This window comes from Ascaphus truei, chromosome 12 (genome assembly GCF_040206685.1).
Source record: "Ascaphus truei isolate aAscTru1 chromosome 12, aAscTru1.hap1, whole genome shotgun sequence".
NCBI classification, from domain to species: Eukaryota; Metazoa; Chordata; class Amphibia; order Anura; family Ascaphidae; genus Ascaphus; species Ascaphus truei.
This window is the reverse complement of record NC_134494.1, coordinates 46,309,999-46,337,609: the sequence shown is the minus strand read 5'-3', so window position 1 is coordinate 46,337,609 and position 27,611 is coordinate 46,309,999. Positions and strand designations below refer to the sequence as shown.

Here is a 27,611-nt window from a genome sequence, read left to right as displayed (position 1 = left end):
GTGCACAGCTCCCACTGAGCACAGGTAACTGGGGGAGTGTGCAGCTCCCACTGAGCACAGGTAACTGGGGGAGTGCACAGCTCACACTGAGCACAGGTAACTGGGGGAGTGCACAGCTCACACTGAGCACAGGTAACTGGGGGAGTGCAGAGCTCACACTGAGCACAGGTAACTGGGGGAGTGCACAGCTCACACTGAGCACAGGTAACTGGGGGAGTGCACAGCTCCCACTGAGAACAGGTAACTGGGGGAGTGCACAGCTCACACTGAGCACAGGTAACTAGGGGAGTGCACAGCTCACACTGAGCACAGGTAACTGGGGGAGTGCACAGCTCACACTGAGCACAGGTAACTAGGGGAGTGCACAGCTCACACTGAGCACAGGTAACTGGGGGAGTGCACAGCTCTCACTGAGCACAGGTAACTGGGGGAGTGCAGAGCTCACACTGAGTACAGGTAACTGGGGGAGTGCACAGCTCACACTGAGCACAGGTAACTGGGGGAGTGCAGAGCTCACACTGAGCACAGGTAACTGGGGGAGTGCACAGCTCACACTGAGCACAGGTAACTGGGGGAGTGCACAGCTCACACTGAGCACAGGTAACTGGGGGAGTGCACAGCTCCCACTGAGCACAGGTAACTGGGGGAGTGCACAGCTCACACTGAGCACAGGTAACTGGGGGAGTGCAGAGCTCACACTGAGCACAGGTAACTGGGGGAGTGCAGAGCTCACACTGAGCACAGGTAACTGGGGGAGTGCACAGCTCACACTGAGCACAGGTAACTGGGGGAGTGCACAGCTCACACTGAGCACAGGTAACTGGGGGAGTGCACAGCTCACACTGAGCACAGGTAACTGGGGGAGTGCACAGCTCACACTGAGCACAGGTAACTGGGGGAGTGCAGAGCTCACACTGAGCACAGGTAACTGGGGGAGTGTGCAGCTCCCACTGAGCACAGGTAACTGGGGGAGTGCAGAGCTCACACTGAGCACAGGTAACTGGGGGAGTGCAGAGCTCACGCTGAGCACAGGTAACTGGGGGAGTGCAGAGCTCACACTGAACACAGGTAACTGGGGGAGTGCAGAGCTCACACTGAACACAGGTAACTGGGGGAGTGCACAGCTCACACTGAGCACAGGTAACTGGGGGAGTGCACAGCTCCCACTGAGTACAGGTAACTGGGGGAGTGCACAGCTCCCACTGAGTACAGGTAACTGGGGGAGTGCACAGCTCCCACTGAGCACAGGTAACTGGGGGAGTGCACAGCTCACACTGAGCACAGGTAACTGGGGGAGTGCACAGCTCACACTGAGCACAGGTAACTGGGGGAGTGCACAGCTCCCACTGAGCACAGGTAACTGGGGGAGTGCACAGCTCACACTGAGCACAGGTAACTGGGGGAGTGTGCAGCTCACACTGAGCACAGGTAACTGGGGGAGTGCACAGCTCACACTGAGCACAGGTAACTGGGGGAGTGCACAGCTCACACTGAGCACAGGTAACTGGGGGAGTGCACAGCTCCCACTGAGCACAGGTAACTGGGGGAGTGCACAGCTCACACTGAGCACAGGTAACTGGGGGAGTGTGCAGCTCCCACTGAGCACAGGTAACTGGGGGAGTGCACAGCTCACACTGAGCACAGGTAACTGGGGGAGTGTGCAGCTCACACTGAGCACAGGTAACTGGGGGAGTGCACAGCTCACACTGAGCACAGGTAACTGGGGGAGTGCACAGCTCACACTGAGCACAGGTAACTGGGGGAGTGCACAGCTCACACTGAGCACAGGTAACTGGGGGAGTGCAGAGCTCACACTGAGCACAGGTAACTGGGGGAGTGCAGAGCTCCCACTGAGCACAGGTAACTGGGGGAGTGCACAGCTCACACTGAGCACAGGTAACTGGGGGAGTGCACAGCTCACACTGAGCACAGGTAACTGGGGGAGTGCACAGCTCACACTGAGCACAGGTAACTGGGGGAGTGCAGAGCTCACACTGAGCACAGGTAACTGGGGGAGTGCACAGCTCACACTGAGCACAGGTAACTGGGGGAGTGCAGAGCTCAAACTGAGCACAGGTAACTGGGGGAGTGCACAGCTCACACTGAGCACAGGTAACTGGGGGAGTGCACAGCTCACACTGAGCACAGGTAACTGGGGGAGTGCAGAGCTCACACTGAGCACAGGTAACTGGGGGAGTGCACAGCTCACACTGAGCACAGGTAACTGGGGGAGTGCAGAGCTCACACTGAGCACAGGTAACTGGGGGAGTGCACAGCTCCCACTGAGCACAGGTAACTGGGGGAGTGCACAGCTCACACTGAGCACAGGTAACTGGGGGAGTGCACAGCTCACACTGAGCACAGGTAACTGGGGGAGTGCACAGCTCCCACTGAGCACAGGTAACTGGGGGAGTGCACAGCTCCCACTGAGCACAGGTAACTGGGGGAGTGCACAGCTCCCACTGAGCACAGGTAACTGGGGGAGTGCACAGCTCTCACTGAGCACAGGTAACTGGGGGAGTGCACAGCTCTCACTGAGCACAGGTAACTGGGGGAGTGCAGAGCTCACACTGAGCACAGGTAACTGGGGGAGTGCACAGCTCACACTGAGCACAGGTAACTGGGGGAGTGCACAGCTCACACTGAGCACAGGTAACTGGGGGAGTGCACAGCTCACACTGAGCACAGGTAACTGGGGGAGTGCACAGCTCACACTGAGCACAGGTAACTGGGGGAGTGCACAGCTCACACTGAGCACAGGTAACTGGGGGAGTGCACAGCTCACACTGAGCACAGGTAACTGTGGGAGTGCAGAGCTCCCACTGAGCACAGGTAACTGGGGGAGTGCACAGCTCACACTGAGCACAAGTAACTGGGGGAGTGCACAGCTCACACTGAGCACAGGTAACTGGGGGAGTGCAGAGCTCACACTGAGCACAGGTAACTGGGGGAGTGCAGAGCTCACACTGAGCACAGGTAACTGGGGGAGTGTGCAGCTCCCACTGAGCACAGGTAACTGGGGGAGTGCACAGCTCACACTGAGCACAGGTAACTGAGGGAGTGCACAGCTCACACTGAGCACAGGTAACTGGGGGAGTGCAGAGCTCACACTGAGCACAGGTAACTGGGGGAGTGCAGAGCTCACACTGAGCACAGGTAACTGGGGGAGTGCACAGCTCACACTGAGCACAGGTAACTGGGGGAGTGCACAGCTCACACTGAGCACAGGTAACTGGGGGAGTGCACAGCTCACACTGAGCACAGGTAACTGGGGGAGTGCAGAGCTCCCACTGAGCACAGGTAACTGGGGGAGTGCACAGCTCACACTGAGCACAGGTAACTGGGGGAGTGCAGAGCTCACACTGAGCACAGGTAACTGGGGGAGTGCGCAGCTCACACTGAGCACAGGTAACTGGGGGAGTGCAGAGCTCACACTGAGCACAGGTAACTGGGGGAGTGCACAGCTCACACTGAGCACAGGTAACTGGGGGAGTGCACAGCTCACACTGAGCACAGGTAACTGGGGGAGTGCACAGCTCACACTGAGCACAGGTAACTGGGGGAGTGCAGAGCTCCCACTGAGCACAGGTAACTGGGGGAGTGCAGAGCTCACACTGAGCACAGGTAACTGGGGGAGTGTGCAGCTCACACTGAGCACAGGTAACTGGGGGAGTGCACAGCTCACACTGAGCACAGGTAACTGGGGGAGTGCACAGCTCACACTGAGCACAGGTAACTGGGGGAGTGCGCAGCTCACACTGAGCACAGGTAACTGGGGGAGTGCAGAGCTCACACTGAGCACAGGTAACTGGGGGAGTGCGCAGCTCACACTGAGCACAGGTAACTGGGGGAGTGCAGAGCTCACACTGAGCACAGGTAACTGGGGGAGTGCACAGCTCACACTGAGCACAGGTAACTGGGGGAGTGCACAGCTCACACTGAGCACAGGTAACTGGGGGAGTGCACAGCTCACACTGAGCACAGGTAACTGGGGGAGTGCAGAGCTCCCACTGAGCACAGGTAACTGGGGGAGTGCACAGCTCACACTGAGCACAGGTAACTGGGGGAGTGCACAGCTCACACTGAGCACAGGTAACTGGGGGAGTGCACAGCTCACACTGAGCACAGGTAACTGGGGGAGTGCACAGCTCACACTGAGCACAGGTAACTGGGGGAGTGCACAGCTCACACTGAGCACAGGTAACTGGGGGAGTGCGCAGCTCACACTGAGCACAGGTAACTGGGGGAGTGCGCAGCTCACACTGAGCACAGGTAACTGGGGGAGTGCACAGCTCCCACTGAGCACAGGTAACTGGGGGAGTGCACAGCTCACACTGAGCACAGGTAACTGGGGGAGTGCAGAGCTCACACTGAGCACAGGTAACTGGGGGAGTGCGCAGCTCACACTGAGCACAGGTAACTGAGGGAGTGCACAGCTCACACTGAGCACAGGTAACTGGGGGAGTGCAGAGCTCACACTGAGCACAGGTAACTGGGGGAGTGCAGAGCTCACACTGAGCACAGGTAACTGGGGGAGTGCACAGCTCACACTGAGCACAGGTAACTGGGGGAGTGCAGAGCTCACACTGAGCACAGGTAACTGGGGGAGTGTGCAGCTCCCACTGAGCACAGGTAACTGGGGGAGTGCAGAGCTCACACTGAGCACAGGTAACTGGGGGAGTGCACAGCTCCCACTGAGCACAGGTAACTGGGGGAGTGCACAGCTCACACTGAGCACAGGTAACTGGGGGAGTGCACAGCTCTCACTGAGCACAGGTAACTGGGGGAGTGCACAGCTCTCACTGAGCACAGGTAACTGGGGGAGTGCAGAGCTCTCACTGAGCACAGGTAACTGGGGGAGTGCGCAGCTCACACTGAGCACAGGTAACTGGGGGAGTGCAGAGCTCACACTGAGCACAGGTAACTGGGGGAGTGCACAGCTCTCACTGAGCACAGGTAACTGGGGGAGTGCAGAGCTCACACTGAGCACAGGTAACTGGGGGAGTGCACAGCTCCCACTGAGCACAGGTAACTGGGGGAGTGCAGAGCTCACACTGAGCACAGGTAACTGGGGGAGTGCACAGCTCACACTGAGCACAGGTAACTGGGGGAGTGCACAGCTCACACTGAGCACAGGTAACTGGGGGAGTGCACAGCTCTCACTGAGCACAGGTAACTGGGGGAGTGCAGAGCTCACACTGAGCACAGGTAACTGGGGGAGTGCAAAGCTCACACTGAGCACAGGTAACTGGGGGAGTGCAGAGCTCTCACTGAGCACAGGTAACTGGGGGAGTGCAGAGCTCACACTGAGCACAGGTAACTGGGGGAGTGCAGAGCTCACACTGAGCACAGGTAACTGGGGGAGTGCACAGCTCACACTGAGCACAGGTAACTGGGGGAGTGCACAGCTCACACTGAGCACAGGTAACTGGGGGAGTGCACAGCTCACACTGAGCACAGGTAACTGGGGGAGTGCACAGCTCTCACTGAGCACAGGTAACTGGGGGAGTGCAGAGCTCACACTGAGCACAGGTAACTGGGGGAGTGCGCAGCTCACACTGAGCACAGGTAACTGGGGGAGTGCAGAGCTCACACTGAGCACAGGTAACTGGGGGAGTGCAGAGCTCACACTGAGCACAGGTAACTGGGGGAGTGCAGAGCTCACACTGAGCACAGGTAACTGGGGGAGTGCACAGCTCTCACTGAGCACAGGTAACTGGGGGAGTGCACAGCTCACACTGAGCACAGGTAACTGGGGGAGTGCACAGCTCCCACTGAGCACAGGTAACTGGGGGAGTGCACAGCTCACACTGAGCACAGGTAACTGGGGGAGTGCACAGCTCACACTGAGCACAGGTAACTGGGGGAGTGCAGAGCTCACACTGAGCACAGGTAACTGGGGGAGTGCACAGCTCACACTGAGCACAGGTAACTGGGGGAGTGCAGAGCTCACACTGAGCACAGGTTACTGGGGGAGTGCAGAGCTCACACTGAGCACAGGTAACTGGGGGAGTGCAGAGCTCACACTGAGCACAGGTAACTGGGGGAGTGCGCAGCTCACACTGAGCACAGGTAACTGGGGGAGTGCAGAGCTCCCACTGAGCACAGGTAACTGGGGGAGTGCACAGCTCCCACTGAGCACAGGTAACTGGGGGAGTGTGCAGCTCCCACTGAGCACAGGTAACTGGGGGAGTGCAGAGCTCACACTGAGCACAGGTAACTGGGTGAGTGCACAACTCACACTGAGCACAGGTAACTGGGGGAGTGCACAGCTCACACTGAGCACAGGTAACTGGGGGAGTGCACAGCTCAGACTGAGCACAGGTAACTGGGGGAGTGCAGAGCTCACACTGAGCACAGGTAACTGGGGGAGTGCACAGCTCCCACTGAGCACAGGTAACTGGGGGAGTGCACAGCTCACACTGAGCACAGGTAACTGGGGGAGTGCAGAGCTCACACTGAGCACAGGTAACTGGGGGAGTGCAGAGCTCCCACTGAGCACAGGTAACTGGGGGAGTGCACAGCTCACACTGAGCACAGGTAACTGGGGGAGTGCACAGCTCACACTGAGCACAGGTAACTGGGGGAGTGCGCAGCTCACACTGAGTACAGGTAACTGGGGGAGTGCACAGCTCACACTGAGCACAGGTAACTGGGGGAGTGCACAGCTCACACTGAGCACAGGTAACTGGGGGAGTGCGCAGCTCACACTGAGCACAGGTAACTGGGGGAGTGCACAGCTCACACTGAGCACAGGTAACTGGGGGAGTGCACAGCTCACACTGAGCACAGGTAACTGGGGGAGTGCACAGCTCTCACTGAGCACAGGTAACTGGGGGAGTGCACAGCTCACACTGAGCACAGGTAACTGGGGGAGTGCACAGCTCACACTGAGCATAGGTAACTGGGGGAGTGCACAGCTCACACTGAGCACAGGTAACTGGGGGAGTGCACAGCTCACACTGAGCACAGGTAACTGGGGGAGTGCACAGCTCACACTGAGCACAGGTAACTGGGGGAGTGCGCAGCTCACACTGAGCACAGGTAACTGAGGGAGTGCACAGCTCACACTGAGCACAGGTAACTGGGGGAGTGCACAGCTCACACTGAGCACAGGTAACTGGGGGAGTGCACAGCTCACACTGAGCACAGGTAATTGGGGGAGTGCACAGCTCACACTGAGCACAGGTAACTGGGGGAGTGCACAGCTCACACTGTTAATATTTGTAAGACCCTCCAATTAAATATTTCAACAAAATAAAATCTTTGTTGAGAGCCTTCAATTCAATATTCTGACTCCCTACAACTTGCTCACTGAGAAGTTTGCTTTTAAACTCTGGCCTGAGAAAAAGTCCCATCTCCCCAAACAGCCGGCGCCCCTCACTTACAGTTTGCTGTAGATCCGGAATTGCGACTCTGATGACCATGGTGTTGGTCTGGATGTCCTCCAGTCGGCTGGTTGGGCGCTCTGCAGTGGCTCGGATGGTGTCATAAATGGTCTCTTCTTTTGAACTGTCAGATTCGGACTCCATTGAATAGTCTGAAAAGCTTTTCGCCATCTCATCTTCACTAGAGGTGGGACTGCGCGGCATGTCAGCGCCATTCACCATGAGGCCCTAGAGTTAGAGGAGACAAGGGAAGAGACATCGAATGAGGTAGAGAGAATGAGAGAAAGGGAGAGAACGGTCAGATGTTGGAGAAAAGGGAGAATAATCAGAGAGGGAGAGAAGAGAGAGGAAGAAATGTAGAGGCAGAGCGAGAGACATATGCAAAAATAGAGAAAGATAAATAGTGATAAAGAGAGAGATAAAGGAAAATAGATGAATCGAGACAATGTATTTCAACATGAATACCAGAATCACTTCTAACAATTATTTAACTAATTATAACAGTGATCTTAAATGTGTGCTTAAAATTATACCTGGCTACTATTAAGTCCTTAACAATTATCTAACCTATCATTTTCTTTATCATTAGCAGAGTAATGTCTCCACATGGTCTAACATAACAGGGAATTATCATACACACCGCAGTCTCTCACTGGAGGAGACACCAAAACACAATGTTCTATTAGTATTACTCTGCGCCCAAAGGTTACCAACATAGGGAATAGGTGAACATGATTTAAACTGGGTTCATTCCAAACCTATCAGGTAGATCCCAACATGTGTCCATCTCAGGCTCTAACTGCAACCCCCTGGATATCACCTGTGGTGTCCCGCAAGGCTCTGTTCTGGGGCCCCTACTCTTCTCAGTGTTCATCAATGATCTTCCCACAGCTTGTAAGGAAGCTTCAATACACATGTATGCAGATGACACAATCCTGTATGCACACAGCCATAGCCTCTCTGACCTTCAACACATACTTCAGTCTGACTTTTTGAGACTTGAAAATTTGATTTCCCAAAACAAATTGTTTTTAAACACTGACAAGACTGTAACAATGGTATTTGGGTCCAAGACTACATTCCTAAAGCTACCAATGACAGAGCTTCAGATCAGAATCAACTCTAATACCATCCTAGCCCGTTACTAGTTTTAAATATCTGGGCATATGGTTTGACTCCCATTTAACATGTGGGTTGAGCATTGATACTCTGACATCCAAAACCTATGCCAAACTAGGTGTACTTTACAGGAACAAATCCTCCCTAAGCCTGCTGGTCAGAAAGGACATTGCAGAGCAGATGCTAATGTCAATTATTGACTATGGGGACATAGTATATAGCTGGGCACCCCAAACCCACCTTAGCAAATTTGACACCATCTACAATTCAATATGCCGTTTTGTTCTCTAATGCAACTACAACACACATCACTGCGAAATGCTCAAAGAACTAGATTGGTCATCACTCGAGTCTAGGTGCAAAGTTCATCTTTCCTGTCTTGCCTTCAAATACTTTCTGGACAAGCTACCCATCTATCTGAACAAGCTCCTCACCCCTACCACATGCAGCACTTATCATGAGATCAGACTCCAAACGACTGTTCGCAGTCCCAACGTTCAACAAAGTATCTATTCTGGACCCAGGCTTATATGTAGCATGTGAGTATCCTGCAGAACCGATCATGTGATATATGTCTTAGAATGCCCGTGCAAACTCCAATACTGTACATAGGTAAGACAGAAAGACCGGTCAGGACCAGAATACTGGAACATCTGAGCAGCATCAAGCGAAACCTTGTTACACATAGTGTCTAAAATCACTTTCTAGAAAAACATCAAGGAGACCCCAAAGGTTTGACATACATGGCCATAGAAAGTGTAAAACAACATTGGAGAGGAGGTGACAGAAACTTAGAACTTATTAAAAGAGAATCCTTTTGGATCCATAAGTTAAGAACCCCCCATCCTAGAGGTCCAAACATGGAAATTGATGTTGCTCCTTTTTTAAGATGAAGATCTGGTCCTAATGCTTCTCTCTCTCTATTTTTATCCCGCTTTTACTATAGGTTATTAACGCGTCGTCGTTATGCACACTGTTCATGCTTTATTGTATTAATGTGTCCATTGTATAGCCATAATTATATAGGTTTTATTGTATAGAGTGTCATTTTTTGCTGCTGCATTTTTTGCTGCTACCATGTAACAATTTGTAATGCATTGCGTGGGAGTGTACACCTTTAACAGGAATGATGTCTCAATGTTGGAATTGTAAATTATTGTCTCCAATGATGAAAGTAATAATATACTATAGTACTCAATATTTCCTTTGGTCAGGGGATATTCCTCTGATTTTTGTATGTGATTTATTCCTTGGATTCCACATTAGGTTGTATAAAGATGATGTATTCACACTATCATAGTAACATAGAACAACATGTTTTTATTAGATCACTTATTATATGTTTTATTGTCTTTAGTTTCCCAAAGTACAATACACAAGTATCCAAATGTTCTATTTTTCTATAGCTATAATGCTTTTATATCCTTTTGGATTTTAAGTCAGCACATACGTGCATATATGGTCCATTTTATAAGATAATTGATAAATACTATACACTCTGCTGAAACTCCTGGTTTTAAATGATGGTGTGTATACAGCACACTTCTTAAACACTCCATGAGGCATTTAGGGGGTTAAAATATACCCGTAATTGATTTGAATATATAAGGATCAAGAGGGGAGGGGGGTCCTATACTCCTGACGAAGCCTATTGTCTTATTGGGCGAAACGCGTAGAGTGGACCCGCCCAGGAAGTGCACGGATTGGTCCTGCGAGCCGTCGATCAACAGCAGCACCGGAAGTGACGTGTCGGAGCTCGGTACGCGAACCGGAAGTGACGTATCGCATCGGGGAACGCACTGGAGGCGATTCCAACAGTATCACGGTGTACAGCGGTCAAGCAACGGCGGTGCGGTGAGCGGTGGCCAGATCCTATCACTCCTGAGTCACTCGTTAGAGTGCTAAATGCTTGTGTCTAATTTTTACATTGTAAGTGCGCATTTTTTAACTACATCATAAAGTTACCCTTTTAATATTGACCTGCACCATGGAGATTTTTTTCTATTCTTCCATGTTCTCATCTACCTGATTCATGAATGTGAGAGGTATCCTGTCTATATCTAGAAGACACTGCAGATTCCACAGATCCTGTTACTGCCTATACCTTACTGCCATCCTGTGAGTAGGCTGCACACGAGAGCCACGTTTGCTCACACACTGTTAAACTGTATGACACAGTCTGCACTTAGATTTTGTTTTCTGTTGTTTTTTCCTTCATGCTCCCCCTGGGTTCTGAGAATACATATCGATCATCTGGGACCAGTGAAGACCGTCCCTTCCAGAGGGTTTGAGCAGGGGTTACAACCTTTTATATACACGTGTTTTGTTGCACTATTTGTCACGCATTAGTCACTTATATTCACGCACTTTATTATAAATATATATATTATTTATTCACCTAAAGATTGGTGATTACTAGTATTGTTTCAGCGCCTGTTTCTACACTATCACCTTGTAAACATACATGTAATCCATACATTAGGTGCTAGAGAGCCCAACATGTAATATGACTAAGCAGCTTTATGTATGTAACCAGTAATATACATAATGACAGCAGCATATCTTCACACAGACAGTCACGCTTTGCCACAATGTGAGTCCAGAACCGCTTCCCTGAGGCCGCACAGAAATGTCACGGACACGCGTGTACGTGGGGTCACAAGCAACATACAATCAGACATACAAGTTATCACTCTGCAATGCGGATATATCGGGAACTCTTTCCTCCAAGGTCTCTTTCATTGAAGTGGCTCGTTTGCATAAAGCTTGATTAGAAATGTAAGTGTTAGCGAGGATTCTCCCCCGGGAGCGCAGATCCGGATATTCTGACGCGCTCGGAATGTTACAATATATCTGTTAGAAACGTTACTGCAAACATGCCCCTGATACACACGGGCGGGCGCCAGGTATACAAGAACAGGTTAATAATACCCTCTACAATGGCCTTTGCCTGCCGAGCTCGGCCTCGGACGTAGTAGGCGCGCATGGCGTCGTGTGCGCCTGTACGGGAAGCGATCATTGGCCTGTAGGATTCCTATGACGTGCGCGATGGGGAGGCGTGGCCGTGATGTCACACAAACGGTTGGCCCTCATTGGGTGAACCGCGCACGTGACCTGGCCGTCATGCAAAAATAAAAAAAACGTTGCGCCGCCGCCCTCCGTCCCAAGCTCTATGGTCGTCCTCATTGAGGTACAGCCTTTTTTTTTTTGGCGCGGACGGTGGACGCGGCCTTATGGAATGTTGGTATGCGACCATAGTATGTTGCTGGCACAGTCAGCAATGAAAGAGTTAAACGACATTCAAGTGCTCATTTCACATAATCAGAGAGTCTATGGGGCTGATGAATCAACGCAAATTGCGTCATTTTCATCTTACGTCTCTTTGCGTCAATGTGTTATGGTCTTTGCTCCGAGTTGTGCGCCACTTTCCGGCACCGTGCCATATTAGGAGGGACAGTAAGAGTTAGGGAGGAGTTACATGACGCACAGATTGTAATGAATTGCAGCAAACTCTGCGTCTCTGCGCGTCACTTTTACATCTTGTATTTGCATTAAAAAAATCCGCCAGGACTGAGGTGACGTGAACCTTTCTACCCTATAATTTGCGCCATATCAAAGAAGCCGTTTCATACATTTGATGCAAACATAAAATGGAGCGATGCGTCAAATCAAATCTGCACTTTCTTTACATTACATAGTTTCTTAGTTACATACAGTAGTTACATAGTAGATGGGGTTGAAAAAAACATATGTCCATCAAGTTCAACCTGTGTTAAATGTAGATGACAGATACATTATCCTATATCCGTACTTACAGTATAGTGATCCAGAGGAAGGCAAACACACAACCCCAGTGACATAACATCCAATGATATCTCATAAGAAGAAAATAAATTCCTTCCTGACTCCAAGAATTGGCCATAAGATTACTCCCTGGATCAACATCCTTCCCATGTATACTTATTTGGTGTACCCTGTATACCTTTCCTTTCTAAAAAGATGTCCAACCTTTTTTTTAAAGATATCTATTGTATCTGTCATCACAGTCTCCATGGGTAATGAATCCTACACTGTAACTGCCCTTACTGTAAAGAACCTTTTCCTTTGTTGCTGGTGAAATCTCCTTTCCTCCAACCTAAAGGGATGGCCCCTGAGTCCTTTGTACTTCCCTGGGGATGAATAGTTCTTTTGAAAGCTCCTTGTACTGTCCCCGAATATATTTGAATACAGTTATCATATCCCCTCTTAGACGCCTCTTTTCTAATGAAAACTGATCTAATTTAGCTAGTCTCTCCTCATAAATCAGAATATCCATACCCTTTATTAATTTGGTGGCTCTTCTCTGCACTTTTTCTTGTTCCATAATGTCTTTTTTATGGAGTGGTGCCTAAAACTGTACTTAGTATGCAAGGTGTGGTCTTAGTAATGCTTTATACAGTGGCCTCATTATACTTACTCCCTTCAATCCATTCTCTGTTTAAAGCAAGATACAGTAAGATCTTATTTGCCTTTGCTGCCTGACATTGGGCACTATTGCCAAGACTGCTTTCTACATCTCACAAATGGTATAAACATAGCTGTCACGTATGGCATACCTGTGAACACGTGACCTGCATACGGGACAATGGTTAATTCAAAGCTTTCTATCTGGCTCACTTTTCACCTTCCACAAAAGGTTCCTCAAAGGAACAATACCTACCCTCAATCCCTCCCCATTTACCATCTGTCACTGCCTACCACAGTACACAAGTGAGCACGTGACTTATATATGCAACCAGGGTTAATACACACGGCTACTCTAGCCAACTCACCTTTCCACCCCTGCAAGGTACTTTCAATGAGTTAATATTAACCCCTTACTCGATTGCAATCATATCTCTCTGCTACCACCACCAAAGAAATATGTAAAAATATGTAATTAATTATATCTGCCAGGGTCTTGGGTCCCTATTTATTAAAGAACATCTATGCACTTAACACACAAAAACCTGTTTTATCAAAATGTGTCTGAAAATGTACTTTACTTTCTACAAAGCGTGCAACAAATGAGAGCTCAAAGCATCACATTAAAATGTGTCTTTAATATACAAAAGACAGTGCTTAGATTACAGAAAAGATTATTACAAGAACATACAGTTACAATAAATGCAGAACAGTTTCTTCAAATAAAAGGATAAAACAAACAGAAATCCCTATACAGCACGTTACCATATGTCATAGGTCCTCTCCCAGAGAGGTCACTGGAGTAGAAGAGAACTCACGTGTTCTGATCAGAAAACACACCTCTGTTGAATTCTGATTTTCTATTCAAACATTCCAACATTTATGCCAGGACCTTCTGCATTGAAACACACATAACACCCGCCCCTGCTGTAAATCAGCTACTTGGCTGACATTTATGATTTAAGGGGGAAAAAATATTTTCTTCTGACGTTTAAAGTCTGATGGAATATAGAAATGCTCATAACTTAATTTCCCGAATACTTAGATAGATGCCATCTTCACGGTTGCCTTTGTGCTCTCCACATGCTGCCTGTATCTAAATTTGATAGCTATTTCTTCCGCGAAAATATATGATAGGCTATCTGTCTTTGGCACCTCTTACCCAGGTTATCACATGATCTCCTCATTTTTAATAAAGTCCTCCAACTGTTGACCTGTTTGTCACCTCTCTCTGGGATGCACTAGTGATAATTCAGGAATGTTACCGTTTTCTTTGAGGCTGACAGCCCAGGTTCTGGCTATCGTCACCAGCCTTCTAAACTACACACATTTCACTATTAGTGAGCCATCAGTGATAACTCACCCCCCAACCCAATTAAGCCCTCTTTGTAGATCAGTATTACTACTGTGAAGCGCTATGTACATTAATGGCGCTATATAAATAAAGACATACAATACAATACAATACAGCACAGACACATGAAGGGTATTGACCTGTCATAAACACAATATATTTTTAAGACAAACTGTATTAAAGCTGCAGTTCAAGCTGCCATTTAAAAAATATATATATATTTTCCCCATTCAATATGAGCATCAATACAATCTGCACACTGACAAGTGATTAGATAAGCTGCCGATCGATCCGTTCTCCTGTAATCGATCGCTTGCTCCGGGTTATTTCATTCAGTTCTTGCACAGCATTCTGGGCAATGTAGTTCCTGGAATATGATTCACTGGGCAGTTAATACTGTAGATACAATTGGCGCACTGCTAGAGAGGGAGGTGCTCAAGAGCCAGAACCTATCAGACGGGGAAGGGGGCTGTCACTTTGGAAATGCTTCCTGCATTAGAAACATTAAAAATGTCTTTAAAACGTTATTTTTTAAATGCTACAAGTATTTTCTCATAGTACAGAACAGATTTATTTTTAAAAAAAACACACGTAGGATATTGCTTGAACTGCTGCTTTAATTCCTGTAGCACCAGATTGATAAAATACTTAACTTTCCCTGCCATTTTTATTATAATAGCCTAGAGAAAAGTGTGTTTAGATTAGATGTGCTGCTTCATATTTTTTTTTGCAGATCTCAGTTATGTGTGAGAACAGATCCTTACACCTGATGTAGGATCTGATGCAGACTGTTACTTACGCCACTACAGATGTGGACGATTTTTGTGGGCAAATAAAAAGTAAAAAAAGAATAGTGCAGAGAGACACAGAATGTGATAAATCTCATAATCTGTGCCCTGTGTAACTCACCCCCCCCCCCCCAACTCCTCCTACTGACTCTCCCCAAGGTGCAAGCTGGGACAGAGACGTAGAATGTGATACATCTCATTATAGTCTGTGCACCATGTAACTCCCCCCCAACTCCTCCTACTGACTCTCCCCAAGGTGCATGCTGGGGCAGAGACGCAGAATGTGATACATCTCATTATAATCTGTGCACCATGTAACTCCCCCCCAACTCCTCCTACTGACTCTCCCCAAGGTGCAAGCTGGGACAGAGACGTAGAATGTGATACATCTCATTAAAATCTGTGCACCATGTAACTCCCCCAACTCATCCTACTGACTCTCCCCAAGGTGCATGCTGGGGCAGAGACGCAGAATGTGATACATCTCATTATAATCTGTGCCCCATGTAACTCCCCCCAACTCCTCCTACTGACTCCCCCCAAGGTGCAAACTGGGACAGAGACGCAGAATGTGATACATCTCATTATAATCTGTGCCCCATGTAACTCCCCCCAACTCCTCCTACTGACTCTCCCCAAGGTGCAAGCTGGGGCAGCCGGGGCAAAAGTGGGGGGAAATGCTATGATATGTTGTTGCAGGGTGAAAACACCCCAGTCTTGCTTCAAAATTGCCTTAGTCCCCCTAAATTCTTGGCCGGGATATTGGGCACTACATAATGTAACTGCCCCTTTACATGTTTTTCATGGTGCAGCAAGTATTATTTATGAGCGACAATGCTAAGGTAATCCTGCTGCATGCTCTGTATCCATCAAAAATGATTCACTGTAAATTAAAGAAGTGACAGTTTAAGCAACAGGAGGAATCAATTTCTGTAGGTTATCCTTTGCGACCCCAATCTTTCCAGGTATGAAGGAGACAACGTGTAGGGATGTCTCATGTATCCCCGAGGTGGCTATGGAAGGAACCAAGATCTCACGCCGACAGTGACAAATATGGATTTACAAACGGTTTCTATCAAAAAGTGTAAAGGAAATAGTTATTCCTCAAAGTGCCTGAACTGAACTAGGTTATTTTCATCTTAGAGTCTGTTTAATGAGATATACAAAGCAGGTGTGATTGGGTAATTTGCTTTAAGTAATCCACACAAGGCGGAGGGGTAGATAGCAAACTCTCCTAACGAAGGGACAGGGGTGACAATGAACGCACGGCACTGTACATGTGACAATGAACGCACGGCACTGTACATGTGACAATGAACGCACGGCACTGTACATGTGACAATGAACGCACGGCACTGTACATGTGACAATGAACGCACGGCACTGTACATGTGACAATGAACGCACAACACTGTACATGTGACAATGAACGCACGGCACTGTACATGTGACAATGAACGCACGGCACTGTACATGTAACAATGAATGCACGGCACTGTACATGTGACAATGAACGCACAGCACTGTACATTTATATTAATTGTTTTCACAAAGCCTGTTTCCCCACGCATAAAAAAACACACTCAGGGGGTTATTGTAGCAGCTGTGAGTTTGTCTGTGTCCCGTGGTCATATGTAGCAGATTAAAATTAGCCCACAATACATATTCTGTATGCAGCATAGCCTCCAGCCGCTACTACTTCCCGTGGGCCATACCAGTCTAAGTCTTGCTAGGGACAGGCCCTGGAGGGGTTCGAATAACTCATGAGGGCCTAGTGTGCTATTGCAGCACTGGATTTAAATGACTGTATCCAGAGGCGGGCCTAGCAACAGCCTGAGAGTGTCAGCCTGGGGGAGGATACTGGTTGGGTCATACAGTATGTAAATGTATGATGCCTATCAGTATCAGATCTGCCCTGTTATGGGGCAGGGTTACAAGCCCAACCCCAGGTTATATATACTGGCACTCTCCCAGAAATCAATGTGTCTCTTCCCTCCCCCTGTGGAGTGACAACAGCTACCCTGTATCCCATAAGGGGATTCAGGAGGAGTACCAGAAGGGAACCTAGATGGACATCAAGCCTTAAGGTAACCTTCCAGGGAATGTGGACTGCTGTACATTCTGGGAATATGCAATAAACATCCATTGAACCATCCAAGTGTGTGATTCCCTGCCTTGGGATAAGAGGAGTGTCAGCATGGGCCATCCTGCAAACACAGGATCCTCGCTGACTGGAGGCGCTGCCAACTACGAAGGTGGTACCCTGAAAGCCTGTCCTGATTCTCCCCACACCATCACGGAGCAACTCAGAGCCCTCCTGTTGCCTCACAGGTATGCACAGCACTAGGAAACATACAGGTAGCGACCCAATCTCACAGAGGGTGGGGGTACTGGTGCTACATGTGTAGCAGGGTTCCCCCGGTACCCCCTTACCTCCACCAGATTGTTGAGGCGAGCTCCGCGCTGTGCCAGGAAGCTGCGGGGGCTCCCGGTGGCGACGGAGGCAGAGCGCCGCTATCTTGGTTGTGTCCGAGCATGCGCGGAGGGTTGCGCATGCGCAGACGCGATGCGGCGGCCATTACAGAGAGGGAGGCAGGTCACAGATGGTGCTCCGTAGTGCAGGGACCCCTAGGAGTTGCGCATGCGCAGTTAGGGCGATGCGGAAGCCATGACAGTTGCGCAGGCTCAGTGGAGAGTAGCGGCGGCCATTACACATCGCGCACGCGGCCCCAATGCTGGAGAGGCTCCAAGTGGACTACGGTTCCCAGCAGCCTCTGGGGACTGCCCTTTCACCCAGATCGCATGCAGACAGACAGCCACTAAGGCTGAACAGATTCTCATGCTGCATTTGGATACATTGTTGGGTGGAGAATCAGGAAGTTGACAGTGAAGCACATGAGTGAGTTGGAGCTGGGAGAAGGGAGGGGGAGGAAGTGTGTAGGGAGCAAGTGGCTTTTTACACTAGGCCAGGTTACCCCCAGGCCCCAGCTAGGCCCAACTCACCAGTAGATGTGTAGCTGCTGTGTAGGGAAGGCCCTAAGGTAGGGACTTTACCCTTTTAGCAGTAGCTTTGTCAGTGAGACAGACGCTGCTGCGCGCTCTGACAAGGAGGGAGCAGTGTGACAAGTGTGTCTGGGATCAGACCTGCATCACTCAAGATAGAGACTATCTGTGGGTGATATTATCTGGATTGAGAGAGGACGCCATTGCTGCGGATTCAGCGTTGGACGCAGACGGGTCCTTTCTTGTTGTTTGCTGTACCCGGGTGCAGGAGCCCCGGGCAGGTATTTCTACAAGTGCACCAACTGTGCCCTACATACCGGTTTCCTTACAGGCGCTGATCACGCCTAGTGGGTGGGTTGCTGGACTATTGGGACACTTGGGTATAGTGGTGGGGATTGTGGCCCAGTGAGGCCAGGTTAAGGGTGACACGGCTGTGTTGCTATTATTGATGTGATGTGATGTGATATGATGTGATGTTATTGTTTGGCCCATATAGTAAACAGTTACATATATATACTTCCTTGTATGTGTTTCCTATTTGTGGGTCCTGTGTCAGGGGTCATTCTATACACCTGGAATCCCTGCACAGGTGGAGGCGCTGTAAGCATACGTTCCAGGATACACCCCAGGCTCCCAGTGGCGGAGGTTCAGGCCTCCTGTGAGCCTAACAGGTATTGCACCACACTGTAACATATGTATATTTCCCCACATGGTCCCTATCTGCGATTTGAGGTGGGGGAAAACTCCGCTACACATGTATTACAAATCACATTGTTTAAACCGCCTGGTTAAAAAGCCAATCAGCATGGATTGTACTCTGTTTTGAAGCGGATTGACCTGAAGGTGATGCGGTCTTCGCCTTCAGCTACAGCTGCTGCCCTAAATAGCAGAGGTTGTGGGTTCTAGTGCTATTGGGTCTGACACCAGTACCCCCTTCATCACAAGGAGCCTTAGACTGGTCAGTATACCGGTAGGTCTTATGGAAATCTTTTAGGAGGTGTGGGGTGTGACCAGCTGTTGCCAACGCCTCCTTCTGAACCACAGCGTCAAATGACGGCGTCATGTTGCCATGGTAATGCGGTGTTATTTGACGCTGCGATGTCGCGCTGCCATGCCGCTGTTGGTGTGAAACGCGTGGGAGGAGATTTTTCTCTAGTATGCTTTTTATTTTTTAATATGTGACCCAATAAACTATTTGTATTATCCGGTGAGTTGTTTGTACTTTTTCGCTGGATTGCTGCTCAACCAATCCTCGGTTACTTTTTGTATTCTCCTTCCCATGTTTAACTTATTAGACATTTTCTATAAAGATACCTAATCTTTTCTTAAAGACATCTATTGTATCCGCCATCAAAGTATCTGCTAATAATACATTCCACACTGTAACTGCCCTTGCTGTAAAGAACCCTTTCCTTTGTTGCTGGTGAAAATCTCCTTTCCTCCAACCTAAAGGGATGCCCCCGTGTTAGGCTGCGGCTCCAGTGCCTCCGCTACACGCGCGCCTGCGAGGCTGGTGGTGCGTGCTGCTGATTCCCCGGTCTCTAGTAAGCTGCACTGACAGCCATTTAGTGAACCCCTGATCCGAATCTTTGCTGATCGATCACCGGAGAACGGATCGATCGGCAACTTAGCTAATTACTTATCATTGTGTGGATTGTATTGATGCACATATTAAAGGGGGGGGGGGTGAAGAAAATGTAAACAGATGGCAGCTTGGACTGCATCTTAAATTTTTTTACATCCGGCTCTAATTTTAGTGCCTAGCATAATGTTGTGTTGTCAGAGAAGATAGAAATTTAGCTCTTTATGCCAACCTCAGTTTCATTCATAAACAAGGTTAAAAAGCAGTGGCAATGCTGATCCTTGAGGTACTGCACTTACAACGTCAGCCCAATGTGAAAAGGTTCAGATTATGGCAACTCCGCTGTCTATCCTTCAACCAGTTTTCAGTCCAGATGCAAATATTTTTAACCACACCAATTTGCTTTATTTTGTACACTAACCTCGTGTGACACTGTAGCAAAAGCTGTTGTAAAATCTATGTAGACCACATCAGCTGCGTTGCGTTGGTATAAATGCCTACTACTGTAAACTCCTCACAGTAACTAATAAGGTTAGTTTAACATGACATACCCCTTATAAATCCATGCTATCACTGATAATGTTGCTATCCAAAAAGGTATTCATGAATATTATTCCTTAACAAGAAAGCGTCTCTCTGATTTTTAGCATCAGCATTTAATAGACATCCAGGAATGTGTTTTATATGATTCAATGCAGCAAATGTGTCCAAGGATGCTACATTGGTGAAGCCAGCCAAATAGTTCAAACCAGAACAAACCTACACAGCACACCATAACACACCATGACGAAGGAAGATACTGCACAGACACACCATAACACACCATGAAGAAGGAAGATACTGCACAGACACACCATAACACACCATGAAGAAGGAAGATACTGCACAGACACACAATAACACACCATGGAGAAGGAAGATATTGCACAGACACACAATAACACACCATGAAGAAGGAAGCAGTGTAGTGGGACACCACTTCTCACAGCCAGATCATTCCATAAATTACATAAAAATTTAAATCCTCAATGGAATGTTTAAAAGTTTCAAGAACGGAAAACATTTGAACACAAAATTATCATACACTTTGACACTAAAACAAGAGGACTAATGCCGATATGGGGTTTTTAAACCCCTGCCATAATTTTTTGTAATGTTTCTCCCTGCCACTCTGTGAATTTTACAATTAACCCCCTCTCCCCCTTGCACCTTCTCTACACACTGCTGATGGATGTATGGTCCTGTGTCTCACTGTCCCTTACCCCCTCACTCCCCCTGCACACTGCTGATGGATGGATGGTCCTGTGTCTCACTGTCCCTTACCCCCTCACTCCCCCTGCACACTGCTGATGGATGTATGGTCCTGTGTCTCACTGTCCCTTACCCCCTCACTCCCCCTGCACACTGCTGATGGATGGATGGTCCTGTTTCTCACTGTCCCTTACCCCCTCACTCCCCCTGCACACTGCTGATGGATGTATGGTCCTGTGTCTCACTGTCCCTTACCCCCTCACTCCCCCTGCACACTGCTGATGGATGGATGGTCCTGTGTCTCACTGTCCCTTACCCCCTCACTCCCCCTGCACACCCCCTCACTCCCCCTGCACACTGCTGATGGATGGATGGTCCTGTGTCTCACTGTCCCTTACCCCCTCACTCCCCCTGCACACTGCTGATGGATGGATGGTCCTGTGTCTCACTGTCCCTTACCCCCTCACTCCCCCTGCACACTGCTGATGGATGGATGGTCCTGTGTCTCACTGTCCCTTACCCCCTCACTCCCCCTGCACTCTGCTGATGGATGGATGGTCCTGTGTCTCACTGTCCCTTACCCCCTCACTCCCCCTGCACACTGCTGATGGATGGATGGTCCTGTGTCTCACTGTCCCTTACCCCCTCACTCCCCCTGCACACTGCTGATGGATGGATGGTCCTGTGTCTCACTGTCCCTTACCCCCTCACTCCCCCTGCACACTGCTGATGGATGGATGGTCCTGTGTCTCACTGTCCCTTACCCCCTCACTCCCCCTGCACACTGCTGATGGATGGATGGTCCTGTGTCTCGCTGTCCCTTACATCCATTTATTGCCCTGTCTGTTTATTCCTTCTCTGCATCATCTGCTTTAGACGGTTATCTTATTTATCTTTCTTTACATCTGTGTAAGCCCCTGGGATCTCTGTAAATCAGTATCACTGACCTAAGGCCTCGGGCATGGTCAGCGCTTAAGCGCTGAGGCGCGCTGCTGCTCGGCACTGAGCCCCTGCAGCCGCAATGAGAGCGGCTTTAGCAGGGGCTCGCGCACGCTTCCGCACACCTGCAGAAGCGTGTGTCTTAACAAATGTTACGTTTCAGAGCTCACCGGAGCACAGGGCCGGTCACGTGAGCGGTTCGCCCAATGAGGGCGAACCAGCTCCGTGACGTCACTGGCCCGCCCCCAGACACGCCCACGGACGGCGCGCGCTCTAAGGCCAGGGAAAGCACCGCTTTCCCTGAGCCTCAGCGCGCCTGCGCACGGGCGAAGTGTCTATGGACTCAGCCTAAGGAAGAGAGGAGAACTCTCGAAAGCTCGTCTTATAATATCTATTGTTAGTTCAAATACAAAAGGAAATATCACCTAATACTGAAGCACTAACACGGCTATTTGTTCTTAATTCATACATAATGCAATGTTTTGGGCCCAAATCTCTCATTCTTACAAATTTTAGTCCTTGGGGGTTGACATCTCTGTGGCCCCAAACGCACAGTCCTTTACCGTGACTCCAATGCAGAGTTTGTGAGGTACCTCCCTCAATGCAACTACACCCACAGTAATACATGGGGTATATCAGAGGGGTATTCCCCACCCAACAGAAAAGAGGGTGGTGAGCGGGGGCAGCAGGATCAATTACTAAGGGGAGGATTCAGTTACAGTCTCTGGTTCTCTGTAACGGTTGTTCTCGAATAGATGGCTGGACAAATATAATATTATATATATATATAAATATATATATAAATATATATATATATATATATATATATTTATATATATATATATATATATATATATATATATATATATATATATATATATATATATATATATATATATATATATAATCTGTATTGTGTATTCCTGCATATTGCTACACATACTTTTCCGTCATGGGAGGGGTGAACATGAGCTGTTGCTTTGGCAACAGCAGCAATATACCATTTCTCCATGGAGGAACTGAAACTCTTCTGATGGGAAAGAAAGAGGCCTAATTTGGTGTGATCAGCATGACTTATGCCGATAGACATGCCGGCGATGCTGATCCCGGCATGCATTCGATTTATAACATTACCAGTATTCTCCAAGGTGAACTGTGAGTTTTCATTTAGAAAGACATCAAGTTTCCCGACGTATGAGCTGTAAATTCACACTCCAGCGTCTTGTTCAACCATGAGAATGAGATTAAAAAAAAGAGTGAATCTTTTATCAAACTTTTGGGGCCATTTATCAAAGCCTCCTGGATGCAAAACGGGGTCAAAAATACTGCACCATATTTATTCAAGAAAAAATCCCACTGATTTGAATAACAATGTTTTTGTTTGATAAAGTAATTTGTCCCTAGTTCTGCAGCCGGTAGATTTAAATAACTCCCGCTCTGCTCTTTCTCCTCCTGGTGACCTGCAGCAATAATTGGGTTATAATTGACACCGCAGGCACGGTGTCGATTACTCTTATAAGATCTATGTGCATTGCCCACCCGCCAGAGAGGTCACACGACTAATTAATTCCTGGGGCCAACCTCATCATATTTACAGCCCTCAAATTTACTTAAATATTCACATTGAGAATTATTACGAGTGATCAGGAGTCACTTTGTTTCTAACAGGTGCGGTTAAGTATCCTTTACGTGACATGTTCTCGTGTTGGTGACCTCAGTGTTGGGTGATTATGGGGGTTTCAGTGGGCTGTGGTTCATCAATATGAGGTAATGGAGCTATTCCTCTGTACTGCTTCTGGTTTAGGAACGTCAATATGAAGTAAGGGCTGACGATTAACGAGTAGGCCGGGAAAAGCCCCACCCCCGGGTGTGAGAGAGTAAGCGAGTCATGATTAGTCAACTGTGTTTATTGGGGTTCAGTTGAACTTTCGGTAAACAGGATCGTTCTGAGTCTGACCCCCTTTGCCGTTATACCAAGGGTCCGTGGGAAGTGCAGCTGGGGACATTATCCCGGGTCCTGCAGTGAGGCTATAAAGGCTAATCTGGCAGCACCGCACCTCCGGCAGTGTGTTTGCAGAGTGGGATCTGGCGGAGGTGCAGGTTGGTGGCAGGTTGGAGGAATAAGGCCTGGGACATAGTAGAGTAGGCTGTGCTGAGCTGTGCTGAGCCGCGCTGAGCAGATGCACTTACCCCCTGCATCTGTCATCAGCGCGGCTTTAGCAGATATTTTGAGCAGACAAGCAAGTTTAAAATTTGCCGCTCAGGGGAGCGGAGGAGCGGTCACGTGACCGCTCACATCCAATGGGAGCGAGGGACTAGCCCCGCCTCCCACCACCCCTCCGTTCCGCCTCCGACACGCCTTCGCCCTGCCCCCAAAGGGCGCTCACTGCCTCGCCTGCCAGGACACAAAAAAGCTCCAGTTTGAGCAGGCGAGGCAGAGCAGGAGTGCGGACCAGCGCGGCCCGAGGCACCATGCCCGAGGCCTAAGAGTGAGATGATCTTTATCCTCCTCTGTGAAACTCGATCTACTTTCTCTTACCCCCCATTGTTTTATGGAAGACTGGAACCGACGCAATAAGGACCCAAGTTGGAAACTGGGGACCAGTCGTACTCTGTGGCACAGCCTGGACAACTAATGATGCGATTATAGTGCGCGCGAACAACATACTGCACCTCTTTCAGGCCGGCCATAGTGTGCGCGACCGTGCAGGCGAGGAAGCGCGGCCGCACGGCAGAATTTTAAAGCGACAAATAATTTCGTTTTCTCGCGTGACGGCCGCGTCACAGCCACATCACGTGAGCGGTTCAGCCAATGAGGGTGAACCAGCCTCATGACGTCACGGCCATGCCTCCCCATAAGAGTGCAGGGATCGCTCGAGCGACAGGCGCGCGGAACTCCATGCGCTCCCCTGCACTATAAACAAAGCCCAAGGCGAAAACACAGATGCTTTAGGTAGAATAAGTATACATCTCCCTCTCTGCCTAGTATGTAAATAAGAACTTTCTCCATCAGCACCACAGAATATTTCAGTACGTCTCTGGTATGAGACTACACGAGCCTCCCCAAATAGCGTCTCCCCACCATGCTTCCCCTTCACTGCTCCTGTCCACCAAGCCAGCGTGGACAGGGTTAATTTCATCAAGAAAAGGACAGACGCAGCTTGAGAAATCTAGAGATGGTCATTTTCTCCCCCTCGCTGTATTTTTGCTGGGAGGGTCTGCTTGCTTCAGCTGCTATCACTTCACCTCAGGACTTCTTTGATATGAAACCACATGAGTTTCCTCAAAGGCGGCAGCCAAAGGGTGTCCGCCGTTTGCTGCCGTTCTCTAATGTTAGAGATGGTGTTACAGTTCCTATAATCCTTTATTATCTCTAACTGTCCATGAAATGTCTGTAAACTGAATGTATAACCTCTGCTCTTTTAATGTATCCCCCTATACCCTATGTATCCACATACTCTTCCTTTATAGAGCGTAAGCTCCTTGGGGACAGCGCATTCCTTACCTCCTGTAACAATGTAAGTTTTACGTTTGTTATTTTATTGTTTTCATCCTCCATCCCTATTGTACTGCGCTACGGAATATGTTGGCAAGTTATAAATAAATGATAATAGTATTTAGACCACGTTCCCAGTAGCTATGCACGTTCCATTCCGTTATCATCTCTGATAATCATAGCACTTTATAATTACACAGGGCTGATGGGACGCTGCGGTAATTGTTTATGATTTTAAGATTCTATTCTGTTTCTATTGTATTAATACCATCATAATAGTTTTATATTTCTATGAATTTTGATTCTCATACATATTGAAATTTAATTGATATGCAATAGCGCTAGACTCTTTGGGGAATTTATGAATCTTCCGTTTTGGCCAGTCTGCTTTTACAATGTAAAAAGGGGGCGGGGTAATGGCGGTGCACAGCGTGCCAAATAGTGCAGGAACTGCGTTCCAAGTGGAGGAAGTGAAGACGGATGCTGGATCGCTACATTAAAAGTTATTTATTGAACCAATGGCAGCAAAAGAACTTAACAAGAGACTTGAGAAGAACCTGACGCGTTTCATGCAATCCGTGCACTTTGTCAAAGAGTGATGTTCTTCTCAAGATGCCGACATTTGGAGGAGCCGTCGATCAGAAGGCCCGCCCCTTCATACACATCAAAAGTCCTCCCGTTGCCGAAGACACGGCAGGAGACACTGCAGAGGCCACCAGTGATCCCCCGGCATTTAATTGAAATGCCTTGGGGAAAGAGCGCAGGGCTTGTGTAACCGCCGCACCCCCCTGAAAAATCTTGCACCCCCCACTTTGCGCACCCCTGGTTTAGTACATAAAATATACACTCCCAACTGGGGAACACCCTACAGGCCTGGGTGCGGGGACCTGTTAGGATGTTTTCCCCGTTCTGCTCCCATGCACTGTTCTGCAGGCACTGCTACCAGAGACCCCAACAGGCACACCAGGAACTCAGAACTCTGGGACCTATCACTGCCACTGACTGGCTGGAACCAACATGGGCACGAACACACATGCCTGAGACTAACTACCTGGGGCCTCCCTGCACACCTTTTATACCACATGGCACATCATGGATACATACAGGGAGGGTCAATGCCAGGTGCCTTCAATATTACTTGGCCCCCTGTTTGGTGGGTTAAATGCAACATAAAAAGAGTTACATGGAAAGGTCACATGAAACTCGCAACATTTCCAACTGAACACAGAGTTAACCCCTGCTCTCTGAAGTGCAGGAACCAGACTACAGAACACATAGATATATACATAATATGATGTTATGGACATGTAGTTAATAGCATGTTCCTGTTTAGCGCTGCTAGTTTTACGTAGCGCTTTACAGAGACATTTTGCAGGCACAGGTCCCTGCCCCGTGGAGCTTACAATCTATGTTTTTGGTGCCTAAGGCACAGGGAGATAAAGTGACTTGCCCAAGGTCACAAGGAGCCGACATCGGGAATTGATCCAGGTTCCCCTGCTTCAAACTCAAGTGTCTTTACTCACTGAGCCACTCCTCCCTGGCGGGCATAACCTTAATTCCAAGCAGCCAAATCTACCCCTACCGTCACAATTATAATTTAAGAAGGCAACACAGATATGGAGATTTCTCAAAGAACGTGTCAGAAAAAATAGTTGTGGAAAGTAAAGTACAGTAGGAGAAGCCTGAATGTGCGGCCAGCACGAGGCAGACAGAGACAACAATAGAACAGAGCTTCCCAAGTGAGAGACCGAGCAGAACTCTACTCACAAATCCCCAAGCGCTGTCTCTTCCATTTATTAAGGAGCCGCTCGCTGGGAAGTTCGGGGGTATTGTTTTCTCAAAGAAAGTGTCTCACAATTAGCAAGGACTGTAAAATATGAGAAGAAAATTATATGATGAAATAAAAAATGCAAATTGAACTGACATTACATAGTTACATTGTAGACGAGGTTCCAAAAGACACGTCCATCAAATCCAAGCGGTTACATTTAGACGACAGAAACTTTATCCTATATCCGTACTTACAGTATATTGATCCAGAAGAAGGCAAACATAAAACCCCAGTGTCATCATCCAATGAGATCTCATAAGGGGAAAAATAAATTCCTTCCTGACTTCAAATATTGGCAATGAGATTACTCTCTGGATCAACATCCTTCCCATGTTTACTTACTTGGTATATCTCTGTATCCCTTTTGTTTCTAAAAGGATGTCTGTCCCTTTCTTAGAGATATCTATTGTATCTGCC

The 27,611-nt window shown here is 48.6% G+C and overlaps 1 protein-coding gene across 6 annotated transcripts in view; it reads right to left on the bottom strand.

Annotated features, from left to right (window-relative positions):
* Positions 1-27,611, bottom strand: part of SHANK2 (SH3 and multiple ankyrin repeat domains 2) — a 468,530-nt gene that overhangs the window by 379,012 nt on the left and 61,907 nt on the right. For all 6 annotated transcript variants that reach the window (XM_075567606.1, XM_075567608.1, XM_075567607.1 and 3 more), the window contains exon 2: positions 7,389-7,616. In XM_075567606.1, the coding sequence (XP_075423721.1) occupies positions 7,389-7,610 (222 nt within the window). In that variant the 5' untranslated portion in view covers positions 7,611-7,616. The remainder of the gene's footprint in view (positions 1-7,388; positions 7,617-27,611) is intronic.